The 18761-nt window shown below is 42.6% G+C and overlaps 1 protein-coding gene across 2 annotated transcripts; it reads right to left on the bottom strand.

Annotated features, from left to right (window-relative positions):
- Positions 1–116: 116 nt before the first annotated feature.
- On the bottom strand, positions 117–17038 carry OXA1L (OXA1L mitochondrial inner membrane protein). 2 transcript variants are annotated; one of them, XM_029237405.1, is made up of 10 exons: positions 16796–17038; positions 16181–16342; positions 3590–3803; positions 2228–2371; positions 1888–1973; positions 1534–1698; positions 1233–1337; positions 980–1142; positions 811–891; positions 117–727 (listed from the first exon to the last, which is right to left on the bottom strand). In XM_029237405.1, the coding sequence occupies exons 1-10, from the start codon at positions 16856–16858 to the stop codon at positions 600–602; spliced, it is 1311 nt and encodes a 436-aa protein (XP_029093238.1). In that variant the 5' UTR covers positions 16859–17038; the 3' UTR covers positions 117–599. The 2 variants fall into 2 exon arrangements, with proteins under 2 accessions (XP_029093238.1, XP_029093239.1); XM_029237406.1 differs by lacking the exons at positions 16181–16342; positions 16796–17038 and adding an exon at positions 15079–15471 and having other exon boundaries at positions 322–727.
- Positions 17039–18761: the final 1723 nt, after the last annotated feature.

The raw sequence follows: 18761 nt of genomic DNA, 5'->3' as shown, positions 1-18761 counted from the left end.
TGATGCAACCAGTCTCTACACAAGAGAACACCTAAGCTGCTGTAGCAAAATGCTAGGTTGTTCGGTAAAAGCTTTATCAACTTCCTCTTAATTATCACTAAAAACTTACGCATATCTACTTCCTGAAGAATATTTTATAGGTTATCTTGGGGTAAATGAATGTGTTTCCTCCAGATACAGTCTCCACTTACCACGCATACCTCTGACCACAAAGCAAGTACGGACGGGACAACACATCTAAGCCCTTAATGCCAGGCTACAACACTGAGACGCCTCCTAAGGGCATGGGCCAACAAGAACAATCATCACCCAACCTATTCTTTTCTCTGAAGCACTCAGTCCATTTCCCTGTTTAATAAGTGTCAGAGAGCAGCACGTAACACGGAAGTTTACTAACTCAGCAGATGGGAAGATCACTTGGCTCCCCAGTGTTCTTTTACACTTAGGTGGAAGAGTCTGTAGCGGAATCCACTTTTAAAATGAACATCAACATGTCCCACAGTTTCTAGGTCTGAGGCAAGGACCCAGCATCAGTTCTTGTTCTAAGGCTGAGTCTCTCAAGCGAGAGAGTTCCTGCCAGTATGAGCAGGGAAGAGAATTCAGCCAAGTGTGTCACTCCAGGGATGCTTTGACTTTGGTTTGTTGCTGCTGCTATTGGGGGTGTTGGGAGGTCCATTCTTTCCATGCTGTAGCAGAGGGTTGTGGGTAAAGGTCTGTCGTAAGGGACCTGGGGGAAGGAGAAAACCAATCTCGATGAACAAAGGAAAGGAAGAAACAAATGACAGAATTTAGCCTGCAAGTGTTATTTACCCCTGGCTGCTAGCTCCAAGTGATTCTGCATGCGTCGTTCACGCTCCTGTAGCTGATGTGCCATTTCGGCATTCTTCCAGCCTGTGTAAAAAGGATTAAGGCAGTTTGGTCGTGTACCCACTTCTAGGCCACTCTCCCCAGTTCCTATTCACGGAGGACAGGCCCTTACCTCTTTTGAAGCTCTTTATGAAGCCTTCCTGGGGAGGTAATTTGTCTGAGTCATGCACAACACGCTGGGGGATTTTAAGTACAGTGCGTACAGCTGGAATACGGAGGCAGGCCACCTGGCCCAGGGAAAATATGTTGGAGGAGAGCCAGTACATGAACACTGCCTGGATGAGAAGGAAGAGAAGGTACTCAGAAGCTGCGTCCCTGGGCAGCCTGCCGGGAGACTTGGAGCCAGCCCCTAAGACATTACTTACCGAGGGGAAATGGATAGTTATGGGCAAGACTGCCAGGGGCATCAATCTGATAAAATTTCTCATCCACTGAAGGTCAGAACTTTGCACGCCTGTTTCAGCACCTAGCTGCAAAAAAAAAAAAAAAAAAAAAAAAAAAAGCAGGGGGAGAATAGTAAATGCATGGCAATTTTAGTTGAATGTGGCTCAGATTTCTTACCCATCAACTCTATTTCTCCAGGGAGTGAAGAATGACCATTCTATATAACTACTTTCCCCTCACTCCCCATTCTGCAGGCCTGGCACTCGGCGAACCTGGGCTTACCTCAAGGACACCCCACATTGTAGCAGTGACCACCAGAGGTAACATGTAAGTGGGGTCAGATAGTGTGAGATCCTGGAACCACCAGAGGCCACCTGTCTGCAGGCTGGGCACAGGAAGGTTAGCCATTTCTCTCAAGGCAATGAAGAAGGAGATGAAGATCGGGGCCTATGACACAGGAGAAACAGTGTCAGGACCCTTTAGTAGAAGGGACATTTTAATTACTCTATTACTGAAACCCATGTAGCATAGTATCACCACCACATGCTTTTTTGGGGGGTCTAGGGCATGGGAAACACAGAGGAGTAATCTGATTGGTTCTGATGAAGTTAAAGAAGGGAAATGTTTTTTGCTCACCTGAGTCAGAGGTAGAATGAGAGGTCTGAAGAGTTTAATATCATGCTTTTTCTGGTAGAACGTCATCTCCGAGGAGGCCCTGTAAACTGTGAAGGGAGTGGAAGCTAACAGCTGGGCTAACAGCTAGGTTGGAGGAGGTGACCATCCTCATCACCTGGCCCATAAGATTTCTAACTGACCCTGGCCAGTCACTGGAAGCATTAGGCCTAAGAAGCAGGTAAATCTTAGAACTCGCCCAACTGTAGCAACTCCTGATTTAGGCTGTTCCCCAAACCTGAGCTGAATGTCAGGGAAAGCGCAAATGTGGTCCTCACCCATGCTCATTCTGCAACTGACTCACGTTCAGTATGGTTTCCTGTCAACTTGGCCTCTCTGATTCGAGCGGAAAACTTCTGAATCTCTGGCAAGTGGTTGTGGATGTTAGCTGCCTCTCGCTGGCCCTTCACGATGAGAGGAAACACCAGGCAGCGCGCAAGGACTGTACCTGGAAAACACGAACTAAGACTGGAGTGAAATTCAAGCCATTCTGCAGCTAGAAGGCTGAAGGTTTTTAGGTCCTCACTGAAAGGGTCTCCTAGCCCAGACTTTTCCACCCTGTGACTCGTGCCCAAAGGGCCCCAAAACAACGGGTACGGGTATGACAGTTCCTTCGAGGCTCAGTCTTCTGCTTTGACGTCAAAAGTCTGGCATTAACTTCTCTAGGCAAATGACCAGGAATCTTGTTTCCTTGAACAAAAAGGTGACAGAAGCCATTTTTGTAGATCAATGGTTTCCAAACTTTTCTATGATCAGTGGACTCCTTTTTTCCCCAACTCTAAGTGTAACCCCAATATACATAACAAATAAAATCAAGCTGCCCTGGGTGAGGAGGTAGTCTGACTACAGGATTGTTCAAGCTCTGGCCTTTGCTTTGCTCAGAAGCACTTTTACAGAACTCTGGGGCTCGCAGGAATGAAGTTTGAAAGCCACTGTCCTAGAAATGCCTGCAGTAGGAGGTAATCTGGTGGCCTACTGCTTTAGCTCCCTCCTATTTCTTTTCTTACACTTCACATTTCTTGATCGTTTCAACAAATATTTATTTAGTTGATGGTATCTGTGGGTAAGCAAGTGGGCCTGGGCTGAGAAGAGACCAGGGGGAGATACAGGTTTAGGCTTTATCAACATTATGATGAATGGTGTGAAGTGGACAGAGAAGGGAGCTAAGGATGGAACCTGGAATCCCAGCACTAAAGGGGCAGGTAGAGTACTGAGCAATGGAGATGGGAGGGTGTGGTCAGAAAGACAGGAAGAAAATCTACAAAGATTGTCGCAAAAGCCAAAGGACAGGGCTTCCCTGGTGGCACAGTGGTTAAGAATCCGCATGCCAATGCAGGGGACATGGGTTCTGGGAAGAACCCACATGCTGCGGAACAACTAAGCCTGTGCGCCACAACTACTGAGCCTGCACTCCAGAGCCCATGAGCCACAACTACTGAGCCTGCATGCCACAACTACTGAAGCCCGTGTGCCTAGAGCCCGTGCTCCGCAACGAGAAGCCACCTCAGTGAGAAGACCGCGCACCTCAATGAAGAGTAGCCCCCGCTCGCCGCAACTAGAGAAAGCCCGCGTGCAGCAATGAAGACCCAACACAGCCAAAAATAAATAAAGTTCTAACCCTAAGCCCCCATTTCCTCTACTGTTGTACAAGATATATCCCCCTTACATGCAGCAATGGCCCCCCACCAAGGTAGGCCTAGGTTAACATGCATAAATTCCAGTAAGTTCTGGATCAGTCCCACTGGGGTGTATGACCCCAGCCCAAGCTCAGTGAAGCTCTGTTCTGCAGCAGCCAGGATGATATCTGCAGTGTCTCCAGAAGCCACCTCAGGTACTGCTGTAGGTGGGGGAGTTGCAGGAATGACCGGAGGGGCCTGAACCTGTGGGGAAAAGGAGGAAAAAAAAAAAAAAAAAAGCCAGGCGTTATATTCGGGGAGGGAGGGACACACACATAGAAATCGATGTCCCTCTTATTATAACCAATACTGGGGTACTCCCTTGACTCCCTGTTTCTCGTTCTCCCAGGGTAGCCTACATTGTCATAGAATTCAAAGCTTAAAAAGAACATTTTATGCCAGGAAGTCAATTAAAAAGTACATGATTTTCCTGGATTTTGTAATGCTTGTGGTATCTGTCAGCTTTTAAAAACCATTACTTTGTAAAGATTTCTTATTCTAAATAAATATTCCCACTCATATTTTTTAAGAAAGGATATTTTATTTTCCCCTCTAGGCAGAAAGATAAGTTACTCAAAATAAGACTTCATGATTCTCCTTCATGTTGGGAAGTTATTTCTTGTGCATTTTCCAAACTTCAGTCATTTGAGTATCACTGGCACGATTCTGCATACACTGCAACTATTATAATTTTTCTTTAAACAACTCAGTTTTTAAGATCAACAATATCTACTTGGTCTCATCCTGAGAAATATTAATGTCCATGAAATCAGGGATATACAAGTTATAATCAAAGATATACAATTATAAATTGTGTCAACTGAAAAAAAAAAGCACGACCTAAAAGTTGAGAACTGTGTGTTATTTGGGGCATTACTGAGGACTTAAGTGCAGGACAAAGCCTCTCAGCTGTGAGGGACTGTTCCGAAGAGGTAAGGGAGAAGCCAGGATGTATATGAGTTTTTGCAAACAAACAAAAAAACAACCCAAAAGCCAGGTAGTCAAACACCAAAAAATTACTGCTAATTAAATAAAAACCAGATGTCTCAGGTTAATGAATTTAGTGCTTTTCTATGTATAGAAAGACACCAGAATTTGGGTTTACTGAAATCATTCCTTTGATTTGTACCTTAACTATCTAGGGCCAGTATTCTGTTTCTCCATCCTGACTTCCCTCAGGGTGCACTGTTGGGGGTGACTGCAGTGGCTGATGGTCCCAACATCCTTTGTTTAGTGATAAGGCAGGTGACATTCTTTGTCCTCAGCACCTCCTTCTAGGCCATAAACTGGACCAACAATTGGGAGGCATTTCATGACCGATTCTGTCCCATGGCACTAGGAAGGCTGACTCGTAGATCAGGCAAAGATTCTGCTGATAGGCTACTCAATTTGCTAATTTTTGGATCAGGCCCTGTCGATAATCTAAAATTCTCTGGATCACCTGGATGAAGAATGTTGCCTGTGGCATCAGTAAATAAAGGATTCTGCAGCCATCAAGCCATCAGCCACCCTCAACTGTATACCCTGAGGGGATTCAGGATGGAGAAAAACAACACGGGTGCTATACAGTTAAGGTGCACATCAAAGGAATGATTTCAACAGGCCTAGACTCTTAAATCATTCCACACATAGAAAAGTACTAAACTCATTCACTTGAGATGTCTGGCTTTTAACACTAATCTTTTGATGTTCTGACTACCTGGTTGTTTTTGCAAAATTCTACATATCCTGGCTCCTCCCTTTCCTCTTCGGAGTAGTCCCTCGGAGCTATCTCAGAGGATGTCCTCTGGCTTAAGTCCTCAGCAAGACCACTGAATAAAACATAATTCTCAACTTTTAGGATGTGCATTTGTTTTTCAGTCAACAATTTTGGTGACCACGAAGGGAACCAGAGCAGAACTCTCTCCTTTACCCGAACTCTAAGAGGATCCAGGGCCTGGTACCAGCAGAGGCCTCTTGGGCCTGTCTGCCTCCTTGGCGAGTCCAGATGAATTTGGGTGATTCTTGGATCTCCTGATTATTGGTTGATGATCCTGAGTTTTATCTGGCAGTGTCTAACTGCCCAGTTGAAAGCTACTGGGGAAACCAGGTGGAAAGACTGGGAGTTGCTCAGTTGAGACAATAAGGAGTCTGGACTGGGTGATTAGGTGAGAGGCTGGCCTAACATCTTTGCCTCCAATTAAACACTCTCGCCAAGTCTATGTATGTACAAAACTTATACTTACAAGTACTCACTTAATTGGGAATTAAAGGAAATCTTGCCCTGAAAATAGCCCACATGGGGCTTTTTTTTTTTTTTGCTGCATCTCATGGCATGAGAACTTCCCGGACCTGGGCTCAAACCCACACCCCCTGTAGTAGAGGCGAGGAAGGACCACCAGGGAAGCCCTGGGGCTCTTTTACTGCATACGCAGTTAAGTTAGAGAAAGCAGCTTGATAAACCATCTTTTCAGAATTCTGACCTTAAAGAAATAAAAGCCCTTCTGGGGGAACTTGCAAGTGTCTCCCAGTGTCTGAGATGTAAATGTTCTACTTGATCTTCTTAAGTGTGCGAGTGCGCACATGTGTGTTGTGTTTTGTGAGAATTTGGTCTCTGCCATCCAGAAGGTACATATATTCTGCAGCCAACTGAACAGACTGAGATTCTGAGCAGTCTTTTTCCGGACTGTGCGAACTCTCAGGGGCTTTTTGCCATTTTAACTTTTGCTGCGTCAGGCTGTACAACAAAGGCCTTTACTTTCTTGGGCTATTTTTAGGAGTAAACCTTCTGTATCTTGGTTAGGTGGCATCCTTCGCACTCTCTTGTGGGGATGCTGCTTTCGTCCTATTGGTCTGAATCACAATTAAGATATATCTCATTAATGGCCAGATGACAGGTCTTTTAAATTGGAAGAACTGTAGATCGGTAAATCTTTAGAGAGTCTCATTATAAACAGCTGTTTTATCGGGACCCATGGAAAAACCAAATTAGAAGGTGGAAAAATATATATAATGGTTAACCTAAGAACTCCTTTAGTTTAAACCAAACAAAAAACTGGCTTGGGAAGCCTTATTCCTGGTCTCTGCTTCCCCTCAATGGGTGTTATAGATGCTAAAAAAAAAAATAAAAATCAATAATGTTAATTAGGTTCATTAACAGGGAAATAAGAAAAAACTGAAGGGAAGGGTCTAGAGACTTTTTCCCAACAAGGTGGAAATTTTAAAGGGACTTGTCCCAAAAGATAAGAAGTCTCTAGATGGTTTTTAAGAAATGGAATAAATAAAATGGACGTTAATGGGACTAAAACAAAAGGTTTTGGTACAATACTACCTAAAGTTGGATGGGCTTTAGCCCCCTTTAGGGATTCCCATTGATCTTCAACATTAAGGGGCCCCAAACAAGTCTGCTCTATTTATCCCAATTAAAAAAAAAAAAATGTATGTTTAAAAGGCTGGAAGAAAATTTCATTGAGATACCTGACCAACAATTACTTGGGGCAACATATAGGCCAATTAGTCAAATTAAAAGATTGACAGGGATTTCCCTGGTGGTCCAGTGGCTAAGACTCCACGCTCCCAGTGCAGGGGGCCCAGGTTCCATCCCTGGTCAGGGAACTAGATCCCACATGCTGCAACGAAGATCTCGCGTGTGGCAACATAAACAAATATTGAAAAAAAAAAAAAGATTTACAAAGGGTCTGAGTCCCTTGGCTCAGCTCCTCACTGGGAACCCCAGTGCCTTTTATTTTTTTTAAATATTTATTTGGCTGCATCAGGTCTTGGTTGCAACACGCAGGATCTGCGTTACGGTGCGCGGGCTTCTCTCTAGCTGTGGTGCGTTGGCTCAGTAGCTGTGGCTCGCGGGCTCTCTAGTTGTGGCACACAGGCTTAGTTGCCCCGTGGCATGTAGGATCTTAGTTCCCCGAACAAGGATCGAACCCACATCCCCTGCACTGGAAGGCAGATTCTCAACCACTGGACCACGAGGGAAGTCCCCCAGTGCCTTTTATACAAAAATACTATGGGGTCCTAATAGATGGCGGTCCTAACAGAAACTAAAGTTAAAGGCATAAAAGTTAAAAGAATGGAGACAAAAGTTTATAAACTTTGGTATTAAATGAGCTTTATATAAGATCGTTACATGTCTTTTGCCTAATTATATTATGGGAAAGACATGTTTTACTGGGGAATGCTTCCTTGCCCGATATAACACAGGGCATATAAATCTGCCCCTCAGGAAATATAATTAAACACACTAAAGGAAACCAACAGGGTTACCTGGGCCTGCACAATATAAAATAAAAACTGGGAGCAATATTCAAGGGCTAATAAAAATAATAATAGAGATTTTGCTCTGGATTTAACTTGTGAACTCAGAAAGAGGACTTTCGTTGAATGTCTTATGCAAGCTTTCAAAGGCATGGTTAAGTTAAACGCTAAAATTCTAGAACATAGAACTCATGAATTGCAGTTTAGTTGGAAATCTTCTCAGTGATATAAAAAAGCAAATAAAAGAAAATACAGTTGGGCAAATCAAGCTTTTAATATCATTTAAGCGGCAAACCAGTTCTTTGGAGAATTAAAAGCAACTGTCTTTGTCTTGCAAATCTCTACAAATCAAAAATATAAATACAGCTCACAATGACTTGAGGCTGAGCCTAATTAGCTCAATCAGGTAAAATCTGAAACCAAGGAAAAAAGAGAAAAAGGCCTTTTAAAAATCAAACTGCTAGAAAGGCTCCCTCACTCAAAATCTGGTTCATACTCTTGAAATGATCTGTACTTGTTTTTGAAATCTTTTGTCACTTTGGTTAAGTGAATAAGTATTGTTTCACAGTGACCTATGATACTATGCGACCATGTGTTTTGAAACCTTTTTGATATTTTTGACAAGCTTACAAGTAACAATTCTAACTAAAGTTATTTTAACCTCCAGCTAACTCTGGGATGCTTCAAAGAAACCCTGAGGCATCTCAGAGACAAATTTCAACGTTGGCTTATTTGGTAAGTTTAAATTACTTGAGAAATACTGTCAACTGATTGGAGACAAACCTTAGGTTATATTGTATGGGTAAATGTCATTAATATAGCTATTCCAAAATGTATATGGAATTCCTAAAATTCCTGGCATAATGTTATCAGTCATAATTCTAGTTATTATCTTAAAATGCTGTACATCACAGAAATATCCAAGTTTCTTGTCAATTACATTGTAATCAGATATTTTTCTTTTTAACATCTTTATTGGAGTATAATTGCTTTACAATGGTTAGTTTCTGCTGTATAACAAAGTGAATCAGTTATACGTATACATATATCCCCATATCTCCCTCCCTCCCACCCTCCCTATCCCACCCTCCCTATCCCACCCCTCTAGGTGGTCACAAAGCACCGAGCTGATCTCCTTGTGCTATGCGGCTGCTTCCTACTAGCTATCTATTGTAACCACATCTTTAACCATGCCATTTTAAGTCTTTTGTGGTTTATAGACAACCACTGTTTTACTCTGGAGCTTTTATAAAATGAAGATCTTCAAGAAGATTCATAAAAAGAACTTTCTGGGACTTCCCTGGTGGTCCAGTGGTTAAGACTCCGTGCTTCCACTGCAGGGGGCGCAGCTTCGATCTCTGGTCAGGGAACTAAGATCCTATATGATATGCGGCGTGGCCAAAATAAATAAATAAATAAAAAGAACTTTTTGACAAATGTAAGTTTCTGATAACTTTTAGATCATACCACTGACCTGGGTAAGAAATTACAAAACTCTAATGAAAAACGTGATGACTTCATCCAGATCAACAGCAATTAATTAAAAACATGGGACTGAATGAACTGCTAAATATCATTTATAATTTTCTGAAATATACTGGCTTTTAATCTTTGTTTTCCAGGAAACCTTTCTTCTTAGGCTATGATCTAAAGCAAGTTGATAAAGTATACATTTGTAAACAAAGATGAAACATTTATCTTTCTACCTGATCCATCCAGAATTTGGCTTCTCCAGCTGGCTCCTGTGGACTTGATGGGTTTTTTTTTTTTAAATAAATTTATTTATTTTTGGTTGCATTGAGTCTTCGTTGCTGTGCATGGGCTTTCTCTAGTTGTGGCGAGTGGGGGCTACTCTTTGTTGTGGTGCACGGGCTTCTCATTGAGGAGGCTCTAGGTGCGCGGGCTTCAGTAGTTGTGGCACGTGGGCTCAGCAGTTGTGTGTCACGGGTTCTAGTGCGCAGGCCCAGTAGTTGTGGTACGTGGGCTTAGTTGCTCTGCGGCATGTGGGATCTTCCCGGACCAGGGCTCAAACCCATGTCCCCTGCATTGACAGGTGGATTCTTAACCACTGGGCCTCCAGGGAAGTCCTGACTTGATTGTTTATTGTGACCAGATTACAACTATTTATACTAATCATTATTTTAATTTGTTCTGTTTCCAGATTGTTTATGCCTTGTGTTTCTCTCTGCTGTACTATGATCTGATTAACGTTACTAGCTATAGTACGTATCCTGTCTATTTTATTTTTGGCCGCTTCGTGTGGCATGCAGGATCTTAGTTCCCCGACCAAGGATCAAACCCGTGTCCCCTGCACTGGAAGCACGGAGTCTTAACCACTGGACCACCAGGGAAGTCCTCCTGTCTATTTTATAAGATTGTCTCTTGTATTAACAATGTGTAACCATGGCTAAAAGTCTTGAGACAGTTGACCATATATGTAACTCTACATAGAATAACTGTAATAGTGCAACTCTAGATAAGGGAAAACATTTCCTGGATCCTAACAGATGAGTAAGACAGGTGATCCAGAGAATTTTAGATTATGAACAGGGCCTAATCCAAAAATCAACACATTGGCCTATAAACAGAATCTTCCCCTGATCTAGGAATGTGTCTTGCTAGCAATGTGGGACAAAATTGGTCATGGAATGCCTCTCAAAAACATTGATCTAATTTATGACCAAGAGGAGGCACTGAGGACAAAGAATGTTGCCTGTCATATCAGTAAACAAAGGATGTTGGGGCCATCAGCCACTGCAGCCACCTGCAAGGGTGAAACCTGAGGGGATTCAGGATGGAGAAAAACAGAATACTGGCCCTAGATAGTTAAGGTGCACATCAAAGGAATGATTTCAATAAGCACTCCCCACCCCCGCCAAAAGCCCAGACTCTTGCATCTTTTGTTACATAGAAAAGTACTAAACTCATTAACTTGAGACATCTGGTTTTTCTTTAATTAAGAGTAATCTTTCGATGTTCCGACTACTTGTTTTGTTTTGGCTTTTTTTGCAAAACTCCTATATACCCTGGCTCCTCCCTTACCTCTCTGGAACATTCCCTCAGAGCTGAGAGGCTGTATCCTAGTTAAGCCCTCAGTAATGCCCCAAATAAAACACAATTCTCAACTCTTAGGTTGTATATTTCTTTTCAGTTGACAACTCGTACCTCATTTACCTCTTTTTTTTTCTGCTGCACCCTGTGGCTTGTGGGTTTTATAACTTATGAAAATATCACCAAGTTAATTTTTTTTCTTGCTGACAACTCTGCAACAGAAATAACATGAACTTATTGACCTTCAGTAAACCTCGGCACAATAAAAGACATGTCTATATTGATTAAACCAGCAAGCTTAAACTAGCTTTAACACCAGATATTAATTTAATATTGAATATTTCCTAGATCACACGAACCTGAAATTCATTCCGGCCAGTTTCCTTTATATTTAGAAATATTTAATTTGTAAGAGCTTACTTTTAAGTCAATTAAATAGAGGTCTTTTATAAATTTAGAGAGTATACCCAGAGGTAGTGACATCTCATATGTATAATGTCTACACACATGTAAACAGACAAAACTAGAGATCTCACAGTTTCACTTAAAAGACTTAGCTATGAATCAGGTATTACAATATAAACTTACTAGTTTATAAATAACAGTTGGAATAAATTAAATTCATTTGCTCAGACGACTAAGGCTTTGCTATTTGTGGAAAAGACTTAAGATTTGTATTTCTCTATGACATAAATCACAGCAAGACCTTTTTTGACCCACCTCCTAGAGAAATGGAAATAAAATCAAAAATAAACAAATGGGACCTAATGAAACTTCAAAGCTTTTGCACAGCAAAGGATACCATAAACAAGACCAAAAGACAACCCTCAAAATGGGAGAAAATATTTGTAAATGAAGCAACTGACAAAGGATTAATCTCCAAAATTTACAAGCAGCTCATGCAGCTCAATATCAAAAAATAAAACCAAACAACCCAATCCAAAAATGGGTGGAAGACCTAAATAGACATTTCTCTAAAGAAGATATACAGATCGCCAACAAACACACGAAAGAATGCTCAACATCATTAATCATTAGAGAAATGCAAATCAAAACTACAATGAGATATCATCTCACAACGGTCAGAATGGCTATCATCAAAAAATCTACAAACAATAAATGCTGGAGAGGGTGTGGAGAAAAGGGAACCCTCTTGCACTGTTGGTGGGAATGTAAATTGATACAGCCACTATGGAGAACAGTATGGAGGTTCCTTAAAAAACTAAAAATAGAACTACCATACCACCCAACAATCCCACTGCTGGGCATATACCCTGAGAAAACCATAATTCAAAAAGAGTCATGTACCAGAATGTTCATTGCAGCTCTATTTACAATAGCCAGGACATGGAAGCAACCTAAGTGTCCATCAACAGATGAATGGATAAAGAAGATGTGGCACATATACACAATGGGATATTACTCAGCCATAAAAAGAAACGAAATTGAGTTATCTGTAGTGAGGTGGATGGACCCAGAGTCTGTCATACAGAGTGAAGTCAGACAGAGAAAAAACAAATACCGTATGCTAACACATATATATGGAATCTAAGGAAAAAAAAAAAGGCCATGAAGAACCTAGGGGCAAGACGGGAATAAAGACACAGACCTACTGGAGAATGGACTTGAGGATATGGGGAGGGGAAGGGTAAGCTGGGACAAAGTGAGAGTGGCATGGACATATACACACTACCAAACGTAAAATATATAGCTAGTGGGAAGCAGCCGCATAGCACAGGGAGATCAGCTCGGTGCTTTGTGACCGCCTAGAGGGGTGGGATAGGGAGAGTGGGAGGGAGGGAGACGCAAGAGGTAAGAGATGAGGGAACATATGTGTATGTATAACTGATTCACTTTGCTATAAAGCAGAAACTAACACACCATTGTAAAGCAGTTATACTCCAATAAAGATGTTTAAAAAAAAAAGATTTGTATTTCTCCTTGATAAACCCTAAGGAGGGTATGGACTGGATTTTGGGTGAGGGAACCTTTCCACTGGTTTGAATTTTAAAAGGCCTTTCCTCTTTGGTTTCAGGTTTTACCTGATTGAGCTAATTAATTAGGCTCAGGCTCAGGTCTTTGTGGGCTGAATTTACGTTTCTGATTTGTAGAGATTTTCAAGACAGACAGTTGCTTTTAATTCCCCAAAGAACTGGTTAGTTGCCTAAATGATACTAAAAGATTGATTTGCCCAACTATATTTTCTTTGTTTTTTAATATCACTGAGATTTCCGACTAAACTGAAAACCAAGAGTTCTTAGGGTTCAATTTATCATGTCTTCAAAAGTTTGGACAAGGCATTCAACAAAGGCCCCCTTTCTGAGTGCACCAGTTAGACCCAGAGCAAATCTCTATTACTATTTTCATTAACCCTGGAATATTAGCTCTCAGTTTTTACTTTGTATTGTTTGGGCTCTGGTAACCCTACTGGTTTCCTTTAGTATGCTTAATTAATATTGTCTGAGGGGCAGATTTATATGCCCTGTCTTATAATACCAGGCTGGGGAAGCATTTCCCAGTGAGACATAATATCTATCCTACAATATAATTAGGCAAAAGAGATGTAACCCTCTTACATAAAGTCCATTTAAATATTTTTATCTCAAGTCTATCAACTTCTATATCTTTAACTTTAGTTTCTATTAGGATCCCATCAACAAGCCTTGGTCTTAAAAGGAGTCCAGAAACTTTCTTTTTATCCCAATCATTTAATCTATTTTTGTATAAAAGGCTCTGGGGTCCTCAGTAAGAGGTTGAGCCAAGGGACTCAGGCTCTTTTGTCAATCTTTTAACTTGATCAATGGGCCGGTGGCCCCAAGCAATTGCTGGTCAGGTATCGCAGTGTAAGTTTCTTATAGCCTTTAGAAGGAGGGAAAAAGTATATATACACACACACACATTACACTGGGGTAAGTAAATAAGAGTGGACTCGTTTGGGGCCCTTTAATGTTGGGGACCAATAACGTTGGTCCATCCAACCTCAGGTAGTGTTGTATCAAAACCTTTTGTTTTAACCCTATTAACATACGTTTTATTTATCTCATTTCTTAATAGCCATCTAAAGATTCTTTATCCATTTGGGATAAGTTCCTTTAAAATTTCCACCTGTTGGGAAGGAGACCCTAGACTTTCCCTTCATTTTTTTAACCTCCCTGTTAATCAGCCTCATTAACATTATCGTCGATGTTTTGCATCTGTAAGACCCTCTGAAAGGAAGCAGAGGCCACAAATAAGGTTTCCCAAACCCTTTTTTTTTAAACTAAAGGGAGTTTTAAGGTTAACTATTGTGTGTGTGTATCCACCTTCTAATTTATTTTTTATAGGTACCAATAAAACAGCTGTTTATAATAACAGTTCTCTAAAAGTTTACCAATTTAGAAGTTTTTCCAATTTAAAGGATCCAATGGCTATTGATAGGTGGTATTTTAATTACAACTCAAACCGATAAGATGCAAGAAGCATCCCCACAAGAGAGTGCAAAGGATGTAGTCTTCACAGATCTAGAAAGTTTACTCCTAAAAAACAGTCTAAGAAATTAAAGGTCTTTGTTATATAGGCTGACGCACCGAAGATTAAGATGACTGAAGTCCCTGAGAGCTGGCGCAGTCAGACAAGACTGCTCAGAATCTCAGTCTATTCAACTGGCTGCCAAACGTACACCATATGTGTACTTTCCGGATGGCAGAGACCAACTTCACACACACATGCACGCACACGCACACACAACACACACGCACGCACGCAAGAAGATTAGGTAGAAGGTTTACATTTCAAAGACAGAAAAACGCAAGTTCCCTAGAAGGGCTTTTGTTTCTTTGTAAGGTCAGAATACCGAAATGATGTTTTATCAAGCTGGCTTTCTCTAGCTTAACTGCATATAAAATAAAAAGAGCCCATATTGGCTATTTTCAGGGCAAGGTCTCCTTTAATTCCCAATTAAGTACCTACTTGCAAATATAAGCACAGAAACCTGGCAGGGTGTTAACTGGAGGCTAGCTTTCTGAAAAAAGGTTAGGCCAGCTTCTCAGCTAATCACCCAGTCCAGACCACTCAGAGTGCCTCAACTGAGTAACTCCCAGTATCTTTCAACTGCGCAGCCAGGTGCCCGTTAGACACTGCCAAATAAAACTCAGGATCATCAAACAATAAGTGGGAGATCCAAGAACCAGGAGAGACTCACCAAAGTTTGTCTGGACTCTCTGAGGAGGCAGATGGGTACAAGAGGCCTCTGCTGGTACCAAGGCTCCAGTTCCTCAGATTTCAGGTGAAGGGGAAAACTCTGCTCTGGGTCCCTTTGTTGGTAGCCCAGGCTATGACTGAAAAAAAATGCACGACCTAAACGTTGAGAACTGTGTATTATTTGGGGCATTACTGAGGACATAAGCCCAGGATACAACCTCTCAGCTCTGAGGGATGTTCCAAAGAGGTAAGGGAAGAGCCAGGATGTACAGGAGTTTTTGCAAACAAAGCAAAGCAAACCAAAAACACCAGGTAGTCAAACACCAAAAAATTACTGCTAATTAAATAAAAACCAGATGTCTCAAGTTAATGAATTTAGTGCCTTTTTTTTTTTTTTTTTTTTGCGGTATGCGGGCCTCTCACTGCTGTGGCCTCTCCCGTTGCGGAGCACAGGCTCCGGACGCGCAGGCTCAGCGTCTATGGCTCACGGGCCCAGCCGCTCTGCGGCATGTGGTATCTTCCCGGACCGGGGCACGAACCCATGTCCCCTGCATCTGCAGGCGGACCCTCAACCACTGCGCCACCAGGGAAGCCCTAGTGCTTTTCTAAGTATGGAAATACGCAAGACTTTGGGCTTATTGAAATCACTACTTTGATATGTACCTTAACGGTCTAGGGCCAGTTTTGTTTCTCCATCCTGAATTCCCTCAGGGTGCACGGTTGGGGGTGGCTGCAGTGGCTGAAGGCCGCAACGTCCTTTGTTTACTGATATAGCAGGTTACATTCTTTGTCCACACTTGATATGCAAGTTATAATTTTTCTAATACACACACAGAATCACATCTCATACCACCATCAGTGGCTTGCCACCATTCTGGCAAACAACGCCTAGTATATAATGTAAATCTTTCCTCCTGTGCTCTCAATAATTTCCCCACTGATCTGAAAATCTATCCCAAGCAGAGATGCTATCATTTCGCGAGTTGGGTGGAGTGCGGACAAGAACTCTGCTCCACATTCCCCTCCCCCTAGTCAAAGCAAAATAAAAACAAATCAGAAAGAAGCACCACTCCTAACACTGCAAGGGACGAAACGTCTCTTACCTGGGCTTCTGCAAAAGAGATGGCAGAGGTACTGAGGCCCCGGGGGCCTGGGGCCGCGAGGATTACATAGTGCGGGTGCCCGCAGCAGCGGCCGGCTGGGAACCGGAGCCCCGCTGTCAGCGCTTTCCGGGGCCATTGGCAGGGCCCTGCAACGCTGTGGAACTGAGTGGGTAAAAGGAAGATGGAATCCTTTTACTTGGTGAAGTCACTCATTATGCTCACCGTCTCCCCCCGCGCCCCCCCAACCCAGACAGGCAGCCAGCTACCACAGGTGAGCACATTCTACTCCCCGCACTCAGACTGCGACCCTGAAGGCTTGCAAGCTGTGAGTCCTGCATCTTAGCTACCGCAGACCCACGCCGGGGCCCAGAGGTTGAGGCTGAGGTTTCCTTAGAAGGAGTGACGCCTGTTCCCAGGAACAGACCACGATAGTAGGCTGCTGAACCCGCGGAGTCGGGAACGGAGCCCTCCCGCGTCCTCATATGACCCGAGGTCACGAGACGCAGATCCCGGTGAAAAGATCAGCGTCTTCTCATGCCCACAGCACGAGTCATTCCTGGCTCGGGTCACAGGGATAGGGTGGCATCCTGGCGCTCGGCTTCGGGGCATCCTTACCTGACGCTGGGGCCGTAGCAGGCGCAGAAGCTCCCGGCGTCCGCACATCAACCCCAGCGCCATCTTACCAAGAAGAGGATTTACGTTCGCGTCTGCGCACTGAGAACCGCAGCCTCGCGGGAGGAGGCCCTTTTGGAAATGGGCATGAAGCCAGAGCTGTCGCCACGCTCAGGAGGTAAAGGAGACTGGAGCTTGACGACCATATTTGAAGTGGGTAAGAAGCTGCAAAGGGCCACCTTAACAAGATCGCGCAGAGAGTGTTTTCGGGAGATTGAAGTTCAGAGCCATATCACCACCGGCGTTCGTTAGTGGCTGCAAAAACCTGGGAGGTTTTCTTTGTCTTTAAAATCCGTGATTTTCCTGCGACTTGTTAAACTAAAAGGTACCCTCTAGACGACCTTGGCTGTCCTTGGTGTGGGGTTGTCCTGGCCAGTGATGTTCGATTCTTGTTGCTAGATAATACTGTAATCGCAGATCCAGTGAAATTTAAGCGTGGTTTGGAGTTTGACAGGAATTGAGGGAAGGCAGCTTCTAGGAAATATTTTCCTTCCAGATAAAAAGACAAAGCTTCAAGAGGAGGCTCCATCTTTCTCCTTCCCTTTCCTTAGGGGTTGGTTGAGGAGCATCTTGTGACATTGAGGGGACAGATCTTTAAAGATGAAAGGTGGATCGTTAGGGAGTTTGAGATTGACATGTACGCACTGCTATATTTAAAATGGATGACCAACAAAGACCTACTTGTATAGCACAGGGAATTCTGCTCAGTATTATATAACAGCCTAAATAGGAAAAGAATTTGAAAAAGAATAGATACATGTATAATGTATATGTATAACTGAATCACTTTGCTGTACACCTGAAACTAACAATATTGTTAATCAACTATACTCCAATATAAAATAAGAAGTTAAAAAAAAAAAGCTAACATGCTGAAGATGGTTGTATGGAAAGATAGAAAACCCCTGAATACTTGATGATGTCATTGAGCTGCTGCAGCAGGCTTGGAAACACCTATCTCCAGATTTTGTTGTGTAAGATAATTGAAGGTCTTTTTTGTCTAGACTGGTAGGTCTTTGTTGCTTGGGTTCTTGAAACTGATAGCATTTCTAGAGATACATGAGGTGAAGTTCCCCTCCTCCAAAGAAAAAAGAAGAAAGGTGGGAGTTGAGTATATTTGAACCCCTATGAAGACTCTTAAACTACAGAATGCTTTTGAAGTAGCAAAGTATAGTTTGAGAAAGATACAATAGCCTGAAACGATTTCAATCACTGCTAGTTTGGGCTGGTTATAAATATACCTGACAGGAATGGTAAAAACAGAAGGCAAAGAAATATAATACAGATTTAGCGGTAATTAAGGGTATGACCTATTAATCACATATATTGGACACCATTGTAAACAAGCTTTTTAAAGATTATTTTGAAAAATCAATACAGTTAGAAGTAATGACAAATATACAGCTACAGAGCAGTTGGCAAAAAAACCAAAAACCAAACAACCTATCATATGGTAGACTGTTACTTTGGTGGCCCCAAATGAATCATTCCTCTCAGTTTTGCACCCCTGATAGTTCCCTCCTCTTGAATCTGGGCTGGCCTATGACTTGCTTTAATCCTTAGAATTCATTTTAGGCCTATGCCTTAAGAAGACAATACTTTTGCATTCAGGGAGATGCCACTGTGTTGGAAGTTTGACTTCTCAGACTTCCATGCTGTGAAAAGCCCAACCTAACCACACGGAGGAGCACTGAGGCCTTGGCTAACAGCTCCTGTTGAGCTCCCAGCCAACAGTCACCACCAGCTGTCCAGCCATGTGAAGAAGGCCATCATGGAAGTGGATTCTTCAGCCTCTACTGTAGTTACTTTGGGTGACTCTATGTGGAGCAGAGATAGGCTGTTTTCTCTGCTTAGCTCTGCCCAAGTTGCAAAATACAAGCAAGTAAAATGATTGTGGTTTTAAGCCACT

This window comes from Monodon monoceros, unplaced genomic scaffold (assembly GCF_005190385.1).
Source record: "Monodon monoceros isolate NGI ecotype Baffin Bay Population unplaced genomic scaffold, NGI_Narwhal_1 Super_Scaffold_21, whole genome shotgun sequence".
NCBI lineage: Eukaryota > Metazoa > Chordata > Mammalia > Artiodactyla > Monodontidae > Monodon > Monodon monoceros.
The sequence above is the reverse complement of the archived record's forward strand: the minus strand, read 5'-3'. Positions and strand labels throughout refer to the sequence as shown.